Here is a 19797-nt window from a genome sequence, read left to right as displayed (position 1 = left end):
GAGCCCCCCTCCCTAAGCACTCCAGCCTCAGACTGCAGTAGCTTTGAGGCACCTGGAGTCCTTTTCTCTAAAATTAAGTCCCAGGCTCGCAGCCCACCAACCCAGGCCCCTTCTTCCCTAGGCCCAGAGGTACCCAGTGCCTGCATGGGCAGAGGCCCCTTAAATTCCTTTGCAGCTGGTATAAGAAATTAGGGCAGGAATTCAATAGTAACTCTCTGAGGTCCTTGGGTAAGCTCCCTGCTTGGGCCTCAGTTTCCCTATCTGTAAAGTGGGAGTGATTGACTAGTGATTATCAAATTGTCCCACAGGAGGCCCTAGTTTTTCATGGCTGGCCCTCTGAGGATTCTCAGGTGAGGGGTACAATTGACGGTGAGGAATACAGGCTGTTAGTGCTGTCTACCTCTGACCTTAACTTCAACCACAGATTGTGATTTCTCCTTAACACATTACTGTCTCAGCCAGTCTGATTTTTTTTGTTGTTGTTGTTCTTAGCTAGTGAGCTACCCTGCCTCTGTGTAGGTGGCCGGCGGGAAAGCACAAACCACGATCGGAGCACATGCCTCGCTGATGTCTTGGACCCCCCTCACTGGATTCCTCATATCCACGTCCCTCTAACCCTCCAGTTCCTTTAGCTTTGCCACCATCCCCTGCCAAGGAACTGCTTTGGGGGACAATGACCTCCTCTTCTCTGTGTCCTAAGGAACACTCTGGTTAAGGGAACAATCATCTTCACCTTGTGGCTCTCCATCCTCTCCCGAGAGATGATTTCTTCCCTTTGCTTAGACAAGGGGAGAGGGGCACAGAGACGGATAAGGCCCCTCCTGGGACACCAGGTACGAACAGCGGTGCAGGAAGGCCCCTCCCAGGTCCCCCTCTCGCCCGCCCCCTTTGTTTCTGCTCCAACCTCATACTTGATGTCCTGCCATACCCCGCCCCACATCTCCCTCTCCGAGCTGGTGCGGGCTGCCCCTGCAGGGAGCTGTCTGCGTGCTTGCAGGCACACAGCTCCTCCGTCTACTGAGACCGTGGATGCGGGTCAGCCCACCTGAAAATTGCTCTCGCTGGGTCCAGACGAAACAGCTGGGCATTGATGGAGTTTGCAGAGAAATTAATCAGTGCCGACTGGCAGCAGTGCCAGGCGCTGCCTGGGCCCAATCCATCCTAATGAATCCCGAGCTCCTGCCTTAATGGCTCCTGACAAGACTAATTTAGTCATGTAGGTGATTAGCGTGGGCATTATCACCTGAATTGTGGCTCAGGACGCTCTGGAGGTCTGAGAGGTTGGGGGGAGGTCTGCCTGGGGAAGTCGGCTCCGTGTGCGCCAACCTTGGCAACACACGGAGGGATTGGAGCCAACGGGAGGGGAATCAGCAAGACATTCAACATCCACTCATCCTTTCATCCTTCCTTCGTCCCTCTACTCATCCGATCAGCATCTGTTAAGGCCCACTTTACACAAAGCACTGTGCTTGGCACAGAGGACGTGTGCCAAGACGCTCAGCTTGCTCGGCTGTGCAGTGGACATGATGACACCTCCCTGAGCCTCACTGTGAGGTCGACAGGAGCCCATGTTTCAAATGCTCAACAGAGGCCCTGGCTGGAGGCTGGCAGTCAATAAACGCTAGCTAATAGTATTGTTCTACAATCTTACATTATACATAAATACCAAAATGATAATGAATTGCAATGTCGATATTAATTAAGGTAATAAGCAAAAACGAACTGCCGATGGGGAGTTACCACAAATAACCCTGATAGGACTTTGCTAAGAGCTTTCATAGAGTCAAATTCAAAGCAAACACAGGGTGAGGGGTGGGGGAGCTACGGCCCCTCCCAGGCAGGTGACAGCTGAGCTACGTCTCAAAAGATGAACAGGAACCCACCAGGCAGGGATGGGGAAAGGTGCTCCCTGCCGAAGGAACAGCACGGGCAAGGGTGTGGTGGTGAGACGGAGGTGAGAGGCTGGGGTGCTGAGCAGGTTCCCGTGACTGGGGAGCAGGTGAGGAGCGGGTGTTGATGGGCTATGATAAAGAGTTCTCACTCCTTTCTCTGGGCACGTGGGAGGCTTTAGGCTGGGGATATTTAGAATTCGGATAGGATGAGTGACCTCGGGACCCCACCCTGAGGAACCCTGGCCCTTCCAGGACCTGAAGAATGAGGATTGGGTGGCAGCCAAGGTAGATGGACCAGATGCCCTCCATCCCCCTCAGAATCCTAAATCAGCTTGGTGCCTCCAAGCCAGGTGTCATGGGCTGTTTCTGTGTCCCTCCCTGGAGGCCAGTCAGAGCTCAGCGCCCTGAGGGTCCCTACGTCACATAAAGGCCCGGCAGGCAGCTGGAATAAAAACATGACCCTTGGCGCAGTGTGGGCTTTACCATTCACAAGCGCAGGCACCGACAGCACCTGTGCCACCTGGGGGGCATGCTCTCCTGGGTGCTCTCCCTGGGCAGCCATCCTTGTCATCACCCACACCTCGCTCCTAATACCTTTGGGCGGCAGGGTCGCCTGGCCTGAGACTCCAGGAGGATAGCGAGCAGGCATGGAGCCGGCCCTAGTCCCCGCTTTGGAAGGTCCCCCAACCCCTGCCACTCACAAACTCCAGACTTCACTCCTGCCCCAAGGCACCTGGAGCCCTGGGCCTGAGCCAGGCACAGGCGTGGGCTCAGGAGACGTGGAGATGCCTGGGCACCTGGAAGGATTCACGAGGCAACACGGGAGACAGAGGAGGAGCTGGGTAACAACGGCTCTGTGATTGGACTAGCAGAGAAGGAGAAAGCAAAGGAAGCAGCACTTGAACCCTGCCTGGAGAAACCCAGGAAGGCCGCCCAGAAGCAGCGGCATCTGAATCAACTTGACTGACCAACGGAGGCCCATCATGTTCCCGGCAAAAGGAGCAGAACTGCAGAGGGCAAGAGGTGGGAACTCACCTTTCATGCTCAAGGAACGGCAAGGAAACTGATGTGGCTGGAGTGGATGAGTCACTCCATGAGGGGGCGGTGGGGGAAACAGACTGAGAAGGCACAGCTAGAGGTAATGCCCTGGAAGAGAGAAACATCGCTGCTGAAAGGCCACAAGGCCTGAGGATTAGGTCGGCTTTAGCCACCGGGAGGTGGTTGGTGATCTCAACATGAGCAAAACTGGTGGAGTGGTTGGAATGGATTGGGGAGGGCAATCAGAGACGGCATCCTTGTACCCTGTCCCTCATTCTGAAGGTGCCACATAGCCATTTGCTGCTGACAGCCAGGGCCAAGGTGTGGGCAACGCCAAGCAGCCTGACCATTAGGTGCTCGCTGTCCCCTTGCTCTGCTCTGCCCAGGCCAGGCTCTGCTGTCAGGGACTGAGGTTCATGTCTGGAGAAGACGTGCAAGGACAAGGGGGGCCCCGGATGTTAACAGGCCGGGGGAAGGCAGAGCTGCTTGATGACTTCATTTGGCTTCTGTCTTTTTCTGCTGGGAGATGGTCTACAAAAGAACATTGCACAGAGGGAATTGGAAGCTAAGATAGGAGGAGACAGAGACGGAACAAGCAGCCTGTGCACGGGATTTCAGATGGCCGGGCTGTGCCCTCCCATTCCGCTCCCGAGCACAGGGCCGCTGGCCTGTGGTCGGAAATTGAGGCAAGAGCATAAAGAATAGAAATGCTCAGAAGGTTTGAGGTGAATGAAAGTCCTAATCTCTAGCCCAGGAAAGCACATTCACAGAAACTACACCCTGACAGAGCCTGTAGCCAAACTCTACCTTCCTTCCATTCTTAAAAGGAATTTAAAAACAAAACACTCAGGACACTGCCTCGAACACTCAATAAACACTGTCATTATAATAATATATATTATATATATACATTGTATATCATAGTTATCATTATTATTCTACAAATTTCCAGTGGTCAGAATTAGGCTCAGTGTGTAGGAGTTTCAGGGACAGGTTTCATAGTAGTATTACAAAGACTTTTTCATCCCCAGAACTGTCTCCAAGAACAGAAATGGGCAGCCTGATAAGATCCTGAGTTCCCCATCACTGGGGGTCCAGGCAGAAGCCAGATAATCTGTCCCAGATTATCTTCCCAGTTGGAAGTTTGGTCAGCCCACAGCTCTGACCGCCTTCTCTGGTGAGCTGACTAATTTGGGCTCTGGATCTAGCCACTGGCACTAGCCACCCCACTGGACCCAGCTCATCTTCGTGCTTGTTTGTCTCCCCTGCAAACTGGTAGCTGGTGGGACAGTAAACCAGTCATCCCTGGGCCACACGTAAGTCTTCTTTTCTGTAAGAACAAAGCATCCCAGGCATGGAGGCTTTCGAGCTAACAACAGTGTATGTACACATGCCAATGGTCCAGAGGAAAACTATTCCATCCCATTTTACAGTTCGGAGCACCAAGATTCAGAGAGCAAAGGGTAGTGAGAGCCAAGCCTCAAAGTCAAGTCTCTAGGCCACCTCGTTCCACACAGCAAGCAAAGGGCCAGTCCCCTGACAAGCTGTTTGAACCTTTACCCTCACCCTGGTCACTGCTAGTCAGAGGCCTGCATCCTGGCATGTCCACATGACTTCACATCCACTCTGAGTGGCCCAGGGCAAGTAGGTGACAACACTCACTGGAGGTTTCCAGGGCTGTGTTATCTGAGGGCCCAGAGATACAATACCCTCGGCTAGCAGGACTGCCCAGGCCAAAACTCACTGGGGCCCACCTTTCCAATGCCCTCTCATTGGTGAGACGGGGAGACAGAGGCTGAGAGAGGTATGGCACTGTGCCCAACGCCACACAGCAAGGAATGGAAACTGGGTGCCTGACTTTCAGGGTGGAACTGGGCTCTGCCATCCTCATGTAAAAGGAAGCAAGGAGGGCAGTGCAGGCCCGCTCAGCACTGGCCCTGCCCAGAGAGGTGAGCAGAGCTGTCTTCCAGCTCACTGACTCCTCTCTCACTCCTGCAGCCTCCCAGAGCTGGGGATCAATCCCCACTGCCTCAGATGGACACCACCGCTGTGACTGCTAAGTGCAGCCGTAACGGGGTCGAGTCCTAGGAGTTGTTCCTGGAGGCCAACCAATGTCAGCATCTCCAGGAGATGATCAAGAGCTGGGGCCAAAGGTAACTGGAGCAGGGCCTGCTGGTGTGTTCACTGGGGGCACCCCACTCGCCTCCCTGCAGCACAGGCCTCAGAGAACCCACTATTCAGGGCTGAGCGGGGCAGTGCAGGGCCACAGCGGTAGCACCACTCACCTGACGGGCCTTTGCCTCTCCATCAGCAGCCCCAACTAGTGAGTGGCTGGCCACAGCTCTGCCTCAGGGATCTCACCTGTCCCAGATATATTTCTTCCACCCTGAAGGACTCTCCAGGAGGATGAGGTTCAAACAGACACTTACAAAAACCAGCCACGGGAAACAGCATGTGAAGAAATGGAAAGGACCCTTTTGGGACTTAGCTCAAGTGCCATCACCTCCCCCAAACTTCTCCTGCTTCTCCCTGCCCCCAGGGGGATGACCCTCCCCCTCCAATCCCCGCTGGGGCTTAACCAGGCAACCAGCACAGCTGCTCCTACCCGTGACTCTGGTTTCTTTATCCCTCTGTCAAATTCCTCTCTGAATTCACAGCACTCGGGCCTGGTACAGGGGGGCACCCCGTCTATATCTGATAAACTGGTGAATGAACTGAAAAAAGTAGAACCCCTAATGGTGATAACCGCCGCTAACATTCATCATTTACGGATCCACGTGCACCGGGCCTCTGCTCTGCTGGCTCCATGCCAGCCCCACGCCAGGTCTGGGCCTGGGCAGGAGCCATGAAGAATCCAGGAGTCCACAAACAACACTCCCGACCCAACTCAGTTGGGGGGAACAGCTCAGCATGGTCCCCAAAAGACTGCCAGCCATCCTTTCCACTCCTCAGAAGGTGATCTAAGTCTCTGGGAGAACATTCCAGAGAAGCAATCTGCCTCCTTCCGGGATAACACTTCAAACACCACATCCCCGAGCACCAAACCCCAAATCCAGCCTCACAACATTGATGTGTGGGACTGCAAACCATCAAAAGAGAGGCTACTTTCCACACAGTGGCCCCCACTGCCCCAGAGCACCACTGGGCCATGGAGACAAGCCCCAAAGCAGTCAGAAACACACCTGCTGTGTCTGGCACCCATCCACAAAAAAAGGAAGACTGGAAGGAAAGACCCCTGCAAGGGGCCGCTTGTGCATCCCTGCAAATAGCAGGGGTGAGTCTGGGGCCCACTAAGTCTCTCCTCTTTAAGCAGAGATTTTCTTTGAAGAACTTTGCATTTAGGTTTGGTTTTACATACATGAAAGAGTGCTTTAAATGACCTATTAGTTAAATATCTTCAGAGCTCTCCCCTCTCCAAGCCATCCTACTTCACTTTCAAGTACAAGTGATGCTCCCGAAAGATGCACCATGCTGGCCCTTTATGTATACTGCTCCTGGTACACAGCTCTGCCCTGATACCCACAAAGCAGGCAGATTTGAGGTTAAGAAGCCCCAGATTACAAGCACTTTCTCTAAAACAGACAAGAATGAAAGGACACAAGAGGGAGTGTTGGTGAATGTGACGTGGCGTGGTTTTCCTCTGTGCTCACAGGCTTCCTTGGTGGTTCAGATGGTAAAGAATCTGCCTTCAGTGCAGGAGACCCGGATTCAATCCCTAGATGGGGAAGACCCCCTGGAGAAGGGAGTGGCTACCCACTCCAGTATTCTTGCCTGAAGAATTCCATGGACAGAGGAACCTGGCCGGCTACAGTCCATGGGGTCACAAAGAGTCAAACATGAGTGAGTGACTAACACACACACACAGGACTAGTGCTGTCCCATCAGCACAGCTGCAAGATGGGTTTGATCAAGTCAACCCCATTTCTTGAGAAGTTTCGGGATCCCCAGAGTTGAGCTAAGGCCATGGGGCTACGTCTGCCGACCTCCAGCTGCAGGTAAAGGAGCCTGGCCCTCAGGAAGGGCTCATGAGGACAGACCTGGGTGATGAGGTGAGTCAAGTTGGGGCAGGTGGGAGGTGGTGAGGGGCATGGACCAAGATGCTCATGATCACTTCCTAAACAGTTTTTTTTTTTTAAATGACAAAAAAACAGGCATACCTAGTGCAGAGAAAACTCAGTAATCACAGAAAAGTACAAAAGGCTGCAAATCAAATTATAAGAGCTTCCATCTTCAAATTTTCACAAGGAAGAAGAACAAGCCATTTTGTAGGACAAAATTAATGTAGAAGTGAAAGTCAAGCAACTTGGGCTCAAGGTGATAAAATCTTTGATACTGAGACCTCCTCTCTTTTGAAATGGGCCATCACAGGAAGTAGTGAGTGCCCCATCCCTGGAGGCAACCAAGAAGAGACCACATGAACACCCATCAGGGACACCATGGGAGAGGTTCCAATCACAGGGGTATTATCATCTCCATGTTTAAGATCTCTTTCACTTGTGGGAAAGGAGGCCACCCCATACCACCCGGCATGCCCACCAGCCCTTGTGCCAACTCACCCACAGGCGTATCCTCACTGATCAGCAGGTATGTGTCAAAGAAGTGGTTGGTGAAGAAGGGCAGTCGGTTCACCTGGCCTGGAAGTTAGAGAAGAAGAGCATCAGTCAAGTACCCTCATGCCAATTCCATGCGTTCTGCAAGGGGCGCAGAGTAGAGGCTATAGCAGGCACTGACCCTGCATCCGGTGCCATGGCCCCTGGTAGCTCGCTGCTCTGCCTCACGGCAAACCAGGAGTAACTAGGAGGCAGGCAGAAGGCTGTGAGGTCATTTGGTCAGCCAGGCCAGCAGCCACGTGTAGCTATTGAGCCCTGGTCCACATTAGGATGTGGTGAAATGTAAAATACACACAGGTTTTTGAAGACCTTGTATGGAAAGTGAAAGTCTGTCAGTTGTGTCCGACTCTTTGCAACCCCATGGACTATACAGTCCCTGGAATTCTCTAGGCCTGAATACTGGAGTGCGTAGCCTTTCCCTTCTCTAGGGAATCTTCCCAACCCAGGGATCAAACCCAGGTCTCCCACATCGCAGGCAGATTCTTTACCAGTTGAGCCAGAAGGGAAGCCCAAGAATACTGGAGTGGGTAACCTATCCCTTCTCCAGCGGATCGTCCCGACCCAGGAATTGAACTGGGGTCTCCTTCATTGCAGGCAGATTCTTTACCAACTGAGCTATCAGGGAAGCCCTGTATGGAAAAGTGAGTGTAAAATATCTCATTCGTCTTTTATATTGATTATGTGTGGAAATGATAATACTGTAGCTATACTGGATTATGTAAAATACATTATTAAAATGAGTTGCACCTGTTTCTTTTCTAATGCAATTCCTAGAAAATTTAAGATCACACTTGTGGCTCACATTGTATTTCTGCTGGGCAGCCCAGCTACACACAGAATGGGAGTTTGGTAAGGAAAAGACCTGTCTACTTTGTTAACCACTGCAACTCTGGTGCCCAGAATTTGGCCTGGCACAGAGCTTCAAAACTCCTTGGAATTTTTCAGAGCAAGAGGAGCATCTTTTGTTATTCATAAGGAGTTCCTTTGACCACGCCTAAGTTTATGCAATACTTTGGCCACCTGATATGAAGAAATGACTCATTAGAAAAGACCCTGATGCTGGGAAAGATTCAAGACAGGAGGAGAAATGGATGACAGAGGATGAGGCGGTTGGATGGCATCACCAACTCCATGGACATGAGTTTATTCAAGCTCTGGCAGCTGATGATGGACAGGGAAGCCTGGTGTGCTGCAGTCCATGGGGTCGGGGAGTCGGACACAACTGAGCAACTAAACTGAACTGAAAGTTTATGCAAATGAGGTGATTTTTTTAAACTAAAAAATGTTAAAAGTATGTTAATTTACAATGCTGTGTTAATTTCTGGAGAAAGAAAAGTGATTCAGTTCTTTTCATGTTCTTTTACACTGTATAGTTTATTATAAGATATTGAATATAGTTCCCTATGATGAATGGTAGAACCTTCTTATCTATTTATTTTATATATAGTAGTTTGGATCTGCTAATTCCAAATTCCTGATTTATCCCTCCCCCTACCTTTCCCCTCTGGTAACCATAAGCTTTTTTTTTTTTTAATGTCTGCGGGTCTGTTTATGTTTTGCAAATAAGTTCAGTTGTGTCATATTTTAGATTCCATGTATAAGTAGCATCACTGGTATTTGTCTTTGTCTGACTTACTTCACTTAGTATGATAAACTCTGGTTGTATCCATGTAACTGCAAATGGCATTACTGCATTCATTTTACGGCTGAGTAGTAGTCCACTGTATACATGTGCCACATCTTCTTTATCCAGTCCTCTGTTGATGGACATTTAGGTTGCTTCCATGTCTTAGCTACTGTAAATAATGCTGCTATAAACACTGGGATGCATGTATCTTTTTTAATTAGAGTTTTCTCCAGATATATGCCCAGGAGTGGGAATGCTGGATCATATGGTAACTATTTTTAGTTTTTTAAGGAACCTCCATACTGTTCTCCATAGAGGTTGCACCAATTTACATTCCCACCAACGGGATAGGAGGGTTCCCTTTTCCCAGTGAGAAGATTTAGAGTGGAGCCTCTACAGAAAACCTCAGGAAGGGGCCAATCACTAAAGACCAAGTGATTTGATGGGAACTTTCAGTCCATCCCCCACATTAGGGAGGGAAGGAAGAGGGGCTGGAGATTTCCAAGATTTGTTGAGCTTCCAGGTTGGTGAACACATCCATGTGCTGGAAGGATGGTGCACCTAGAGAAACACAGAAACTCCACCTGACCCCAGCCCCCCCCTACACACAGACCTCATCCCCTGCATCTCTTCCATCTGGCTGTTCTTGAGTTGTACGCTTTATGCTTTATATTCAACCAGTAAATGTAATAAGTAAACTATTTCCCTGAGTTCTGTGAGTCATTCTAGCTAACTGAACCTGAGAAGGGCTAGTAGGAAGCCCTGATTTATAGCTTGTTGGTCAGAAGTACAGGTGGCCTGGGACTCACCACTAGCATCTAAAGTACAGCTGAACCCCTAAATCTGTGGACTCTGACACTAGCTCCAGGTAGTTAGCATCAGGACTGAATTGAATTGTTGGACACACAGTCAGTGTCTAGAGAGCTAGAGAACTGGTTGTTGGTATTGGAAAACACCCCAGTAGGCAAGTGAGGGCACTTCCCCCTCTGACCCTGCCCACTGGGGGTGGGGGGCTGGCCCGTCTCACATGGGGCCAGCATTGTGCAGCACGCACGTTAGCGGCTTCTGCTGGGTCTTCCAGGGGCCCTGCATGTGGATGTGTTGCAGCCCTCTCCTCCCTCATTTCTGTGGACCTGGCTCCCTCAGAGTTTAGGCCAGGCCCAAGAACACAGAGGCCAGCACTTCCCTCATTGCCTGAGACCTCCTAGTGGGGAACAGGCAGGACTAGCAGGATTCCCACCCCTACCTGCCTTCACTCAGTCACCAAGCTGTGTCATTTCTGGTTCTGCAAGCATTGTAGCCTCTTTCTCCCCTCCTGCCCTGGACTTCTGGCCCTTCTGCCTTCTCTTGCCAAATCCCTAGTCATTCCTCAAGTTTTTGTCTTAGATGTCTCTTCTTTCAAGAAGCCCTCCCTGACCACTGCATTTCACCCACACCCTTCTACCCTCTCATATGAGGAATCTGGGGCTCCTCACAAACACAGCAGTCTCAGAAACAGGCCAGTGGTCAAGGGTTTCCCTTTTGTTTGGAACTTCCCTGCACCTCTTTCTAATCATGCAACCTTCCCTAACCTCAGTTTACTCAGGTGTAGAATAGCGATAACAACAAAACTTAACTTCTTTGCTGTGCTGGGGATTAAACGAGATTACATACATAAAGCGCTTAGCACCATGCTCTCGAACACAGCAAGCATTCGATAAGTGGTAGCTATGATTAACACCAAGATGGTTAGATAGCATCACTGACTCAATGGACATGAATTTGAGCAAACTCTGGGAGATAGTGTAGGACACAGGAGCCTGGCATGCTATAGTCCATGAGGTCGCAAAGAGTCAGACGCGATTTAGTGAATGAACAACAACAAAAATGAATGACAGTGCTGCCCACGCAGCCAGAGGGGGATGGATCCCTGCTGGGGGACTTGGGCTCCCTGACGGAAAACGGCTGAGCCAGGGGAGAAGGCTCAGAGGTGCCCAGAGAATCTAGGGTGGCCTCAGGCTGGTGGGAGAGGGAAATCAGCCAGAAAAACATCACCCGCAGCAGCATCGTTCTTTTTCAAATTTTGTTTCACACAACCTGCCAATAATCAGCCACTGGGAGTCTTGCACGGGCAGCTGGGCAGAGCCCGGGGGACATGTGTCGCCTGCCACACACCAAGCAGGACCGAGTTCTGGGAACGGGCTGCTACCCCAGGAAGCCCAGCGGCCTTGGGCTGCCAGTGGGGGCTGGGAGGGTCCTGGGAGGAGTGGGAAAGGGGCGGGCCCACAGGTCACTTGTTCGTGTAAAGACACTTTTAAGGTGCAGAGGCTGACCTCCTGCCTCCGGAGCCTCGATGTCTCTGGCCAAGTGGGAATGTGAGTGAGTGTGGCAAGGGGAGGGGACCATAGTGACTCTTCTGCAAGGAAGGGGAGTCCAGTTGCCTGCAACCACGATGCACCCCTCTGTCTCCTCCCCACACAGCTCATTCCCTGCTCTGGCACCTACTGTTCACTCAGCCCTGGACGCCTTCTCCGCACATCCCCGGCCCACTCACGCTGATCCTTCCCTACAAAGTAGATGTGAGTTCATCAGCTTTAAATGTTTCAAACACACAAACAAGATTCAAGCTTTAAACCATCACAGGCCTGAGGGGAGAAGGGAGAAGGCGAATTTGGGCTGCACATGCTGGGTGACAGGCCCTCCCCACAAAGGCGAGGAAGGGAAAGATTTGGGAAGGAAGCAAAGCTGGGAAGGTGCAGGAGTGGAGCAGTCAAGACACTCAGTGTGGGAAGGACCAGGTGTCCACCAGGCCAGGAAGCACAACTTCACTCAGAGCTGTAGGATGGGACAGGTAATTCTTGCAGCTCGAGGAACACCGCAAGTGGCAGAGCCTGGACTGGAACCAGGAAGGCCCGACTTCAGCCCAAGTCCGCCTCCCCAGGCCTCTGCAGGTACCAAGGTTCTCACTGAGGTCCATGCGGGGTAGAGCCCTATGCCCTGCCCCCCAATCCAAGACTAGAAGGTGCCCAGGACAAGGCTCGCGGAGCAGCACCCAGGACTGAGGCCTCGTAAGCCCTGCCACCTGCTGCCGCGTGACCTGGGCAAATCGCTCCACCACTCTGGCCACCACTGCCCAGCCTCAAGATAAGGACAAAAAGCCCTCACTGCCCTCCCGCCCTACAGCTCCCCATCAGAGGTATCCCGTGCACACCATCACTGTTACGGTGACCGCAGTGTGGCCCCCGGGAGCGCAACAGTGAGGAGCCTGATGTGGGGAAGCCTGGGGGCTCACCGTCAGGGGCCCCTCACACTCAGGGCCTGTGGGACCCGGCAGGAGGCTCACTGGCCAGGCTAGACAAGGGGCAGGGCAGGTCTCCTCAGGCCTTCGCCTCCTGCCTTCCCAATAAGCCCACAGGCCCACAGTGAGGAACGCCAAGGAGCACATGGAAGCAGGCAGGATGTTGGGATGGGGTGTAGAAATCTTCAGTAGAGAGGACAGGCTGACAAAGAGATATGACATCAAGGGGGTGTCTGTCCCTAGGCCTGACCTATCACTGACTGCCAGGAATGAGAGGAGAGATCAGCTGAGGCTACATGGCCCCATCATGCCAGAGGAACCACACTGGCTGCCCCCCACCGGGCCCAGGAAAGGGGACTGTGCCAGCAATGACTTGGACACATAAATACATACATATACACACACATGCAAAGCAGGCTAGCTCACAGGCAGGCTAGAGAATGGCTGGGTGGCCTAGGGAAAGGCCTTAACTCCTCTGTTTTCTGCACCCCATTTTTCTCCTCTTAGAGAGAGATGCAAATGATAATAAAAGAGCTAACACTTAAGGATGAGAAGGTTGGATGGCATCACCGACTTGATGGACACGAGCTTGAGTAAGCTCTGGGAGTCGGTGATGGACAAAGAAGCCTGGTGTGCTGCAGCCCATGGGGTCGCAAAGAGTCGGACACGACTGAGCAACTGAACTGAACTAAACACCTATTTAGCACTTAAGATGTGCTAGGCACTATTCTAAGTGCTTGATATACATATTAATTCATCTGGTCATTCTGACAATGTAAGAAGCAGAGTCCTATTGTCCTTCCTATTTTAGAGAAGGAAGCTAAAACATGGAGAAGCTAAGAAACTTGCCCAAGAGAACCCCTTGGAGAAGTGGGGCTGGAACACAGCAGTTTGGCTCCACGCTGCTGCCATGTGCCCACTTAGGATGCATGAACCATCTCTTAATTTAGAGAGCTCAAGGGGAGACTGCCACCTCTCCCAGGAAGGCAGCCGAGCTCTTAGCACCTGCTTTACTTTTACATGTATATTTCTTTTTAATGGGTGGGGAGGGTATGAATGTCCAAGGTCATGAAGTCCCTGAGGAGGCTGAGGACATCTTCCAGCAAAGCCAGAGGGTTAGAGCTGGTCTCAGGTACCCCTTACTGAGGCCTCTGTGAATGGGGCAGAGAGGGGCGGGGACCTGGATTTTTTGACCAAAGCCCCAGTAGAGGACAGAGACCTGGATGGAGACCCAGTTGGGCCCTGCTCTGTCCGACCCTGGGCCCGTTGCTTCTGCAGGCACCAGTTTTCTCCTTTGTGAAGTGGGCCAGGAGTGGAGAGAGGGTCTGAGACCCCTTCCAGATCTGCCTCAAGAGTCTCTGAGGCTGTGCTGTCATCCTGGGCTGCTTGGGTGGGAGTGAGCTCCCCATTGCAGAGGCATTCCAGCAAAGACCACTCCCAGTCTGGAAGCCAGGACTGGCAACTTTCACGGGACTCTCGGGCAGCAGGATGCCAGCAGCAACCCACCAAGCATGAAGCTCTGGCTTCCTCCAGAGGCTCCCAGCTCCCTGGAGTGGGAGAAGGAGCCGGCCCCCCTCAGGAATGTGCTTGCCTGTGTCGCCTGGCATGCCGTTCCCATAGCTCTTCCCTGAGGGCGCCCTGGCCCCGGGGGACACCGAGCCAGCTGTGCCTGCTGGCCTTCCTTCCTGCAGACCAGAGCTGCTTTGCTCTCGCTGTCCAGGAGAGGCAAATGCCCAGGCCTTCCCTGGCCTCCTCCGTGGGCACTAGAGCTGGCACTGACCTGGCTGCTGCAGGCCCAGGGGAAGGAGGGCTGGTCCTCCCTGCAGGGAGGAGAGACTCCTGGCAGCCACCCCCTCGCTCAGGCTGTTCCCTCCTCCAGGATGCCCTCCATCCCTCCCTCTTAAACAACTTCTCAGTCTTCAGGGCCCAGATGAAACCTCTCCCTTCTGTCAGGCTCTCCTGTGCCCACAGGCCCAATGGAGTTTTTCTTCTAATGGGCTTCTCTGGAGCTCTGTGCAGCCTTTATTACCACTTTATTCACCCTGCTCATAGCAGTTCCACCCGTGTCTTTCTCCCCCATGAGACTTGACTCCTGAGAATGTCATTTCTTCCATACCCCCAGAGTTGGACAAACAGGAGACCCATAGCAGGTGCTCAGAAGACAGCTGTGGAACTGAAGAGAACCAGGGCCTGTCCCTGCATCCCAGAAGGACAGTTCATCGTCACAGATGCCTCCCTTAGAGCACAAGCATTTCTCAAGGCTCCTCCCCTTCCCTCCTGCGTCCCAGGCTCTGGGGATGGCTGGTATTTTCAGCCCTGTGAATCCTACAGAAGTAACTGAGGCCCAGAGAGGGATGTGCGTGGTCAGTCTCACACATAGCAAGGCTGGTCTCTGGAGTCCCAGAGCACAAACCCCAACCACATATCATCTAGCCCGGCCACCCATGCCTGCTGTCGGGGGAGAAGGCAGAGGGTTGGACTTACCCCAGCATCCAGAGATCAGCACAGAAAGCCAGACCACGAGGCAGTTGGAGGCTGCGTGGCACCTCATGGCTCCTGAGGACAAAAGGGGGAGAGGGTGAGAAGCTGCCTGTTGGAGCTGCCCTGTTCTCCCAGCCCCTCCAGCACTGCCCACCCCTGCTGCTCCCAGGAGAACTGGGTCTGAGACAGGAGGAGAGGGAATTGAGGCAAATGGGGGTTGGGGGTGGGGAGAGGGCATGGGGAGGAAGAGAGGGTCTGCAGCCTGTGGTTTTGTCATCGTCCAACGCTGGGTATAGCACAGCAGCCTGAGAGTGATGGAGATGAGGGCAGGGGCAACAGTCTCCTCTTTGCCCTCGTGGAGGCGCATTGCATGGCCTGTGTGCAGAGCTCGGAGGCACAGACACAGGGCTGTGACATACACTAGGCTCCATGGGTGGAGGAAAGGGCTGCTGCCTGCCATTCTAGGATAGCATCCCTCAAGAGCAATGGAACCTGGTGGGGACAGTTAGGACACAGGCGCTGAGGGGGAAATCAGGGATCTCAGTGTGGCTGGCAGACCCACCGCTCCGACCAACCCCCCTCCCTCAGCCAAAGTGCCCAACAAGCATGTCCTTTCCTGTTTTTATATCTGCATATCATCTCATAACCTTGGATATGAAAGGACGCACCAGGCCACAGTATCCAAAGAGGCACGGAGCAGGGAGGTAACTTGCCCAGGGACCCCAGCAAGTCTGTGAGAAGTTGGATCTGGATTTTTCTGTCTAGCTAAGCTCTAGAGAGATTTGGGATCCAGCAGCCAGAGGCTCAGCAAGGCAGGCTCCTATCTCTAAGCCTTCAGATGTGGGGCTTTGCCCCACCCTTGAAGCCCAGCCCCATGACAGCAGGGCCATGGTCTCTGGTTCCTTTTTTTGACTACAGGCCTCCCTGGAGCCCTGCAGTGACACCGAGAGGCCCACACTCCTCAGCTGGGAATCCCTGCCTCCCACTAAATAGTCTGTTAGTGCTGTCCCACCTCCGTGTCTCAAGTCAAGCCCACTCACCTCCCCATCCCCACGGCCCAGCCAAGGGTCCACACACCCTCCTTCAGGCAGCACTTACTATGCCCCTCGCCTGGGAGGCATTACCCTTCCCAGTTCATAAGGGTCTAGAGGCTGAGAGCCTTAACAATTTGCTCAGAGACCCCCAACTAGTGAGTGGTGAGGTCAGCATCTGGACCCAAGGTGACGTGCCCCCTGCCTCATCAATAAGTGATCAGGAAAGCCCTGGGGAGGTGGGGGGAGCTGAAGAAAAGGCTTTTGTGGAGAGACTTCTACATCTCTGCAAGATCTCAGGCTGGGGGCTTCAGAAAGGGCCCAGAGTACAGTCCCTTGGTTCTGGACTTGGAGCCAGCTCCCTCTCCCAGCCTCACGCGGAGTGCAGGATGGAGCCTGTCCCACACCACACACAGTGGCCCATGGTACCCAGTGTTTCCCTGGAATACTGTACTTAAGATGTTCTAATTATCAGGTATGAAACAGAAATGTGGGAAAGAAAAGATTCTAAGATGTTTTCACATCATAAAAGACAAATACCCCCATCATAGCCCTATATTGCCACCCCTTTGTGTTTCCAAAGGTCAAGAGCCTATCCCAGGGGCCAGGCAGGGCACAGAAATGAGGAGACCCAGTGGTGGGGAAGACGGCCATTCGGAGGCCACGTGCTCTGTACAAAAGCAACCGCTGCTGATGTGTTTCAGCCAAGAGGGAATGTGGGCCCAGTGTGCCTGGAGCTTCCGAGTGTTCTCAATGAAAAGCTGGAAATTTGGCTTTTACTATGAATTCACTTTTTACATGTTGGCAAATAATTCCATTTTCATGAGCCAAACATGACCCATCTGATGGCCAGAGCAGGCAGCTTGGGCCCGGTATGCATCCTGCAAGGTCTTTCTCACGACCCAAGCAGATCCGTTCACACTACAGACACACATCAGTGATGTGGCTGCTGTTTCTCTTTAGGATGATGGAGATACCCTCTGTACAAAAGAAACTCACTTTTTTCATGTCATGATAATTCACACATAACTCTCCAGGTCAACACTGCCATATCCACCTCCTCCATTTTCAGAGCTGGGTAACAGCTCATGGTATGGATGTTCTGTTATGGAGACAAACAGCCCTATTGTTGGGCATCTGGGTGTTTCCAGGTTCTTGCCACACAGGCAATGTCGCAGTGGACATCTCTCCACACGTAACTGGGTTGGGACTTTGCTCTTAATCTTAGTTCTCCAATAGTAGCATTAATGGGCCAATTAAATACAACACAGAGCACATATGTAAACTTCTCTTAGACATTGTCATATTACCTTCTGAAAGGCTGTGGCAATTCCCACTCCCTCCAACAGTGTATGAGAGGGCCTCTGCGCCCACCTGGAAGTCATCCCTCTTTTAAATGGTTGCCAATCGGATGCATGAAAAACGGTATGGCCTTGTTGCTTTAATTTGCATTTCCCTAACTGCCAGCAAGGTTGAACACGATGCCTTTTTCTAAATGTTCAAACCACTTTCCATCTGTTATCTTGTGTTAGCCTATCATATCCTGAGAAGAAGCTAGCCAGCACTGCTAGCATTATCCCTGATTTACAAGTGGAGAAACCGAGGCACAGAGCAATTAAGTGACAATCTGACATCTCACAGTGAGTGAGTGTCTTTTAAAAAAAATCTCCAGCTCTCTGCCTTTGGAAACCAGCTGTTATGAGAATTAAACAACATCTGCTAAGAAGATCATCCACAAATAGCTGGGAGTGCACACGTTCTGCTGGGTGTTGCAGGAAGTTCACAGTGGAAGGAAGGAAGGAAGAAAATGAATGAACACTTACTGGGATTTTCACAGGTACGACTTTATTCAGTCCTCCCAAATCTCTCTAAAATGTAGATATTATAGTCCCCAGTTTATAGATGAGGAAATTAAGACTCAGAGAGGTCACCTAGGATTGGACCTGAGTCCCACACCATTTCCATCACACCTTGCTGGGATTCCCAGGTGGCGCTAATGGTAAAGAACCCACCTGCCAATGCAGGAGAACTAAGAGACAAAGGTTTGATCCCTGAGTTGGGAAGATCCCCTGGAGGAGGGCATGGCAACCCACTCTAGTATTCTTGCCTGGAGAATCCCCATGGACAGAGGAGCCTGGCAGGCTACAGTCCATGGGGTCACAAAGAGTCAGATATGACTAAAGCAACTTAGTGTGCACACACACACACATGCACACACACTCACACACGCGCTGCTGCCCACCCCCACCCCGCCGACCCTGTTTCCTAATCTATAAAAGAGGAAGCCGTGGCCCCTCCCTCAAGGAGGACAATACACAATACCACAGACGCAGGATGAATGTGACACAAAGAAGTGAGTGCGTGTGCACAACACACAGGTGTATATAATGCAACTCCCTTTCCACATGCTGGCTTAGGCTCTGACGCTGCTGGGTAGGCACCCTGTCCCCATCCTCTCTCCTTAAACATCTGTCTCCCCTTCAGAGGCACTCACACTGCCTCAGTGTCCCCCTCTGTCAGTCAACGGCAGCCAGGTATGCTCTCACTCGGCAGGATTGGCAAAAACCACCTTGGGAGCATCTCAAGCCAGGACAATCTGCGCTCCATCCTGACTCTCCATCCTCCCTTGGGGCAAGGCAGCATGGACACTAGGTCGGGAAGCACAGGCTCCAAAGGGTAAAGCAGAGCGGCCAGGACAAAGTGGGTCCATCCCACCACTGGGTTTTCCCAGCGATCCCAGATCTTACCCTTCCTTTGGTTCCTTCGGCCACGAGGAGGAAAGCAGGGTCCAGAGAGAACAGAGGGTGGTGGCTGTGAGAAGAAGCACCTGGGCCCCCACCTCCAGGTCAGGTGTCACAATGATGCTGCTTTGGCCTGCCAGCATTCCCTCAGTGCTGGGGCTGCAGCGAGTGGCATGGATCCCCTGGGAGAGCCTGACCTCGCTCCACCCTATGCAACAGCTGTTCCCCCAGCCTCCTGGCCCTCTGCCCTCCCCTCAGCAGAGCTACATGGCCTCCTCCACCCTGGGAGGCTGTGCCTCTCTGACCTCCCAGCAGCCCCTACCTGTCCCTGCTGGACCAGGAAACCCAGACACACACCCTTCTGTGCTGGGCTTCTTGTCTGACCTGGGATAGGTGCCAGAGAACTGCCCCAGAGGTACAAGCAGGGTTAGAGCTGTCTGCCCCAAAATCCACTCTGGCAGGAAGCTTTCCAGAAATCTCTGAAACATACCCACTGCCAAGAAGACCCAAAGCCCTCAGGGTGCCAATTCCAGCAACTATTTTCATGCCAAGCCCAGTACCAGGCACTGTGGGAGGATAGGAGCCATGAGAATGGCTGCAAATGTGGGTGAGGTACCAAATAAGCAATAGCGCCTGTCGCTGTCCAAGGCCATGTGAACGGAGAACTCTCGAGCCTTCCCGAAGAGCTGAGATGTGAGCTGCACAGAGTTCAAGAGGCAGAATGTCAACGTCTACTGAGTGCCTATTACGTGCCAGCCACTGCGGTGTACAGTATGTTCTGCACTCTGGGGCTCAGAAAGCTAAAGCTTAAGGTCACAGAGCTAGTAAGTGGCCAAGTCCAAGGTCTCCTAGCCTCAGCCCCAACCCTTGAGCTCAGACATGTGTCCCAGGGCAGGCCCAGGGTGAGGGCCTGGTAGGAAGGCTCTGGGCAGGATCCTGCATCTACTCAGAGGCCAGGAAGTCAAGCCTGGGTCAGAATCCAACATGGTCCACAGTCACAGTATATAGGAGCCAGCAGCAAGGCCAAGTTAATGTGCCAGGAAGAAGAGGCACAGTTAGGGCTGGCGAGCAGGATCCTGTTTCCGCTGTCCCTCCATGCT

General features: G+C 52.5%; 1 protein-coding gene across 1 annotated transcript in view; it reads right to left on the bottom strand.

Annotated features, from left to right (window-relative positions):
* The window catches only part of CDH23 (cadherin related 23), a 428604-nt gene that overhangs the window by 373367 nt on the left and 35440 nt on the right, over positions 1 to 19797 (bottom strand). The window contains 2 exon segments of the mRNA XM_070470793.1: positions 7487 to 7564; positions 14929 to 15000. Of these exon segments, the coding sequence (XP_070326894.1) occupies positions 7487 to 7564; positions 14929 to 14995 (145 nt within the window). The 5' untranslated portion in view covers positions 14996 to 15000.

The sequence above is a fragment of the Odocoileus virginianus genome, chromosome 7, assembly GCF_023699985.2.
Source record: "Odocoileus virginianus isolate 20LAN1187 ecotype Illinois chromosome 7, Ovbor_1.2, whole genome shotgun sequence".
In the NCBI taxonomy this organism is placed as follows: domain Eukaryota; kingdom Metazoa; phylum Chordata; class Mammalia; order Artiodactyla; family Cervidae; genus Odocoileus; species Odocoileus virginianus.
This window is presented reverse-complemented; position numbering and strand designations above follow the sequence as displayed.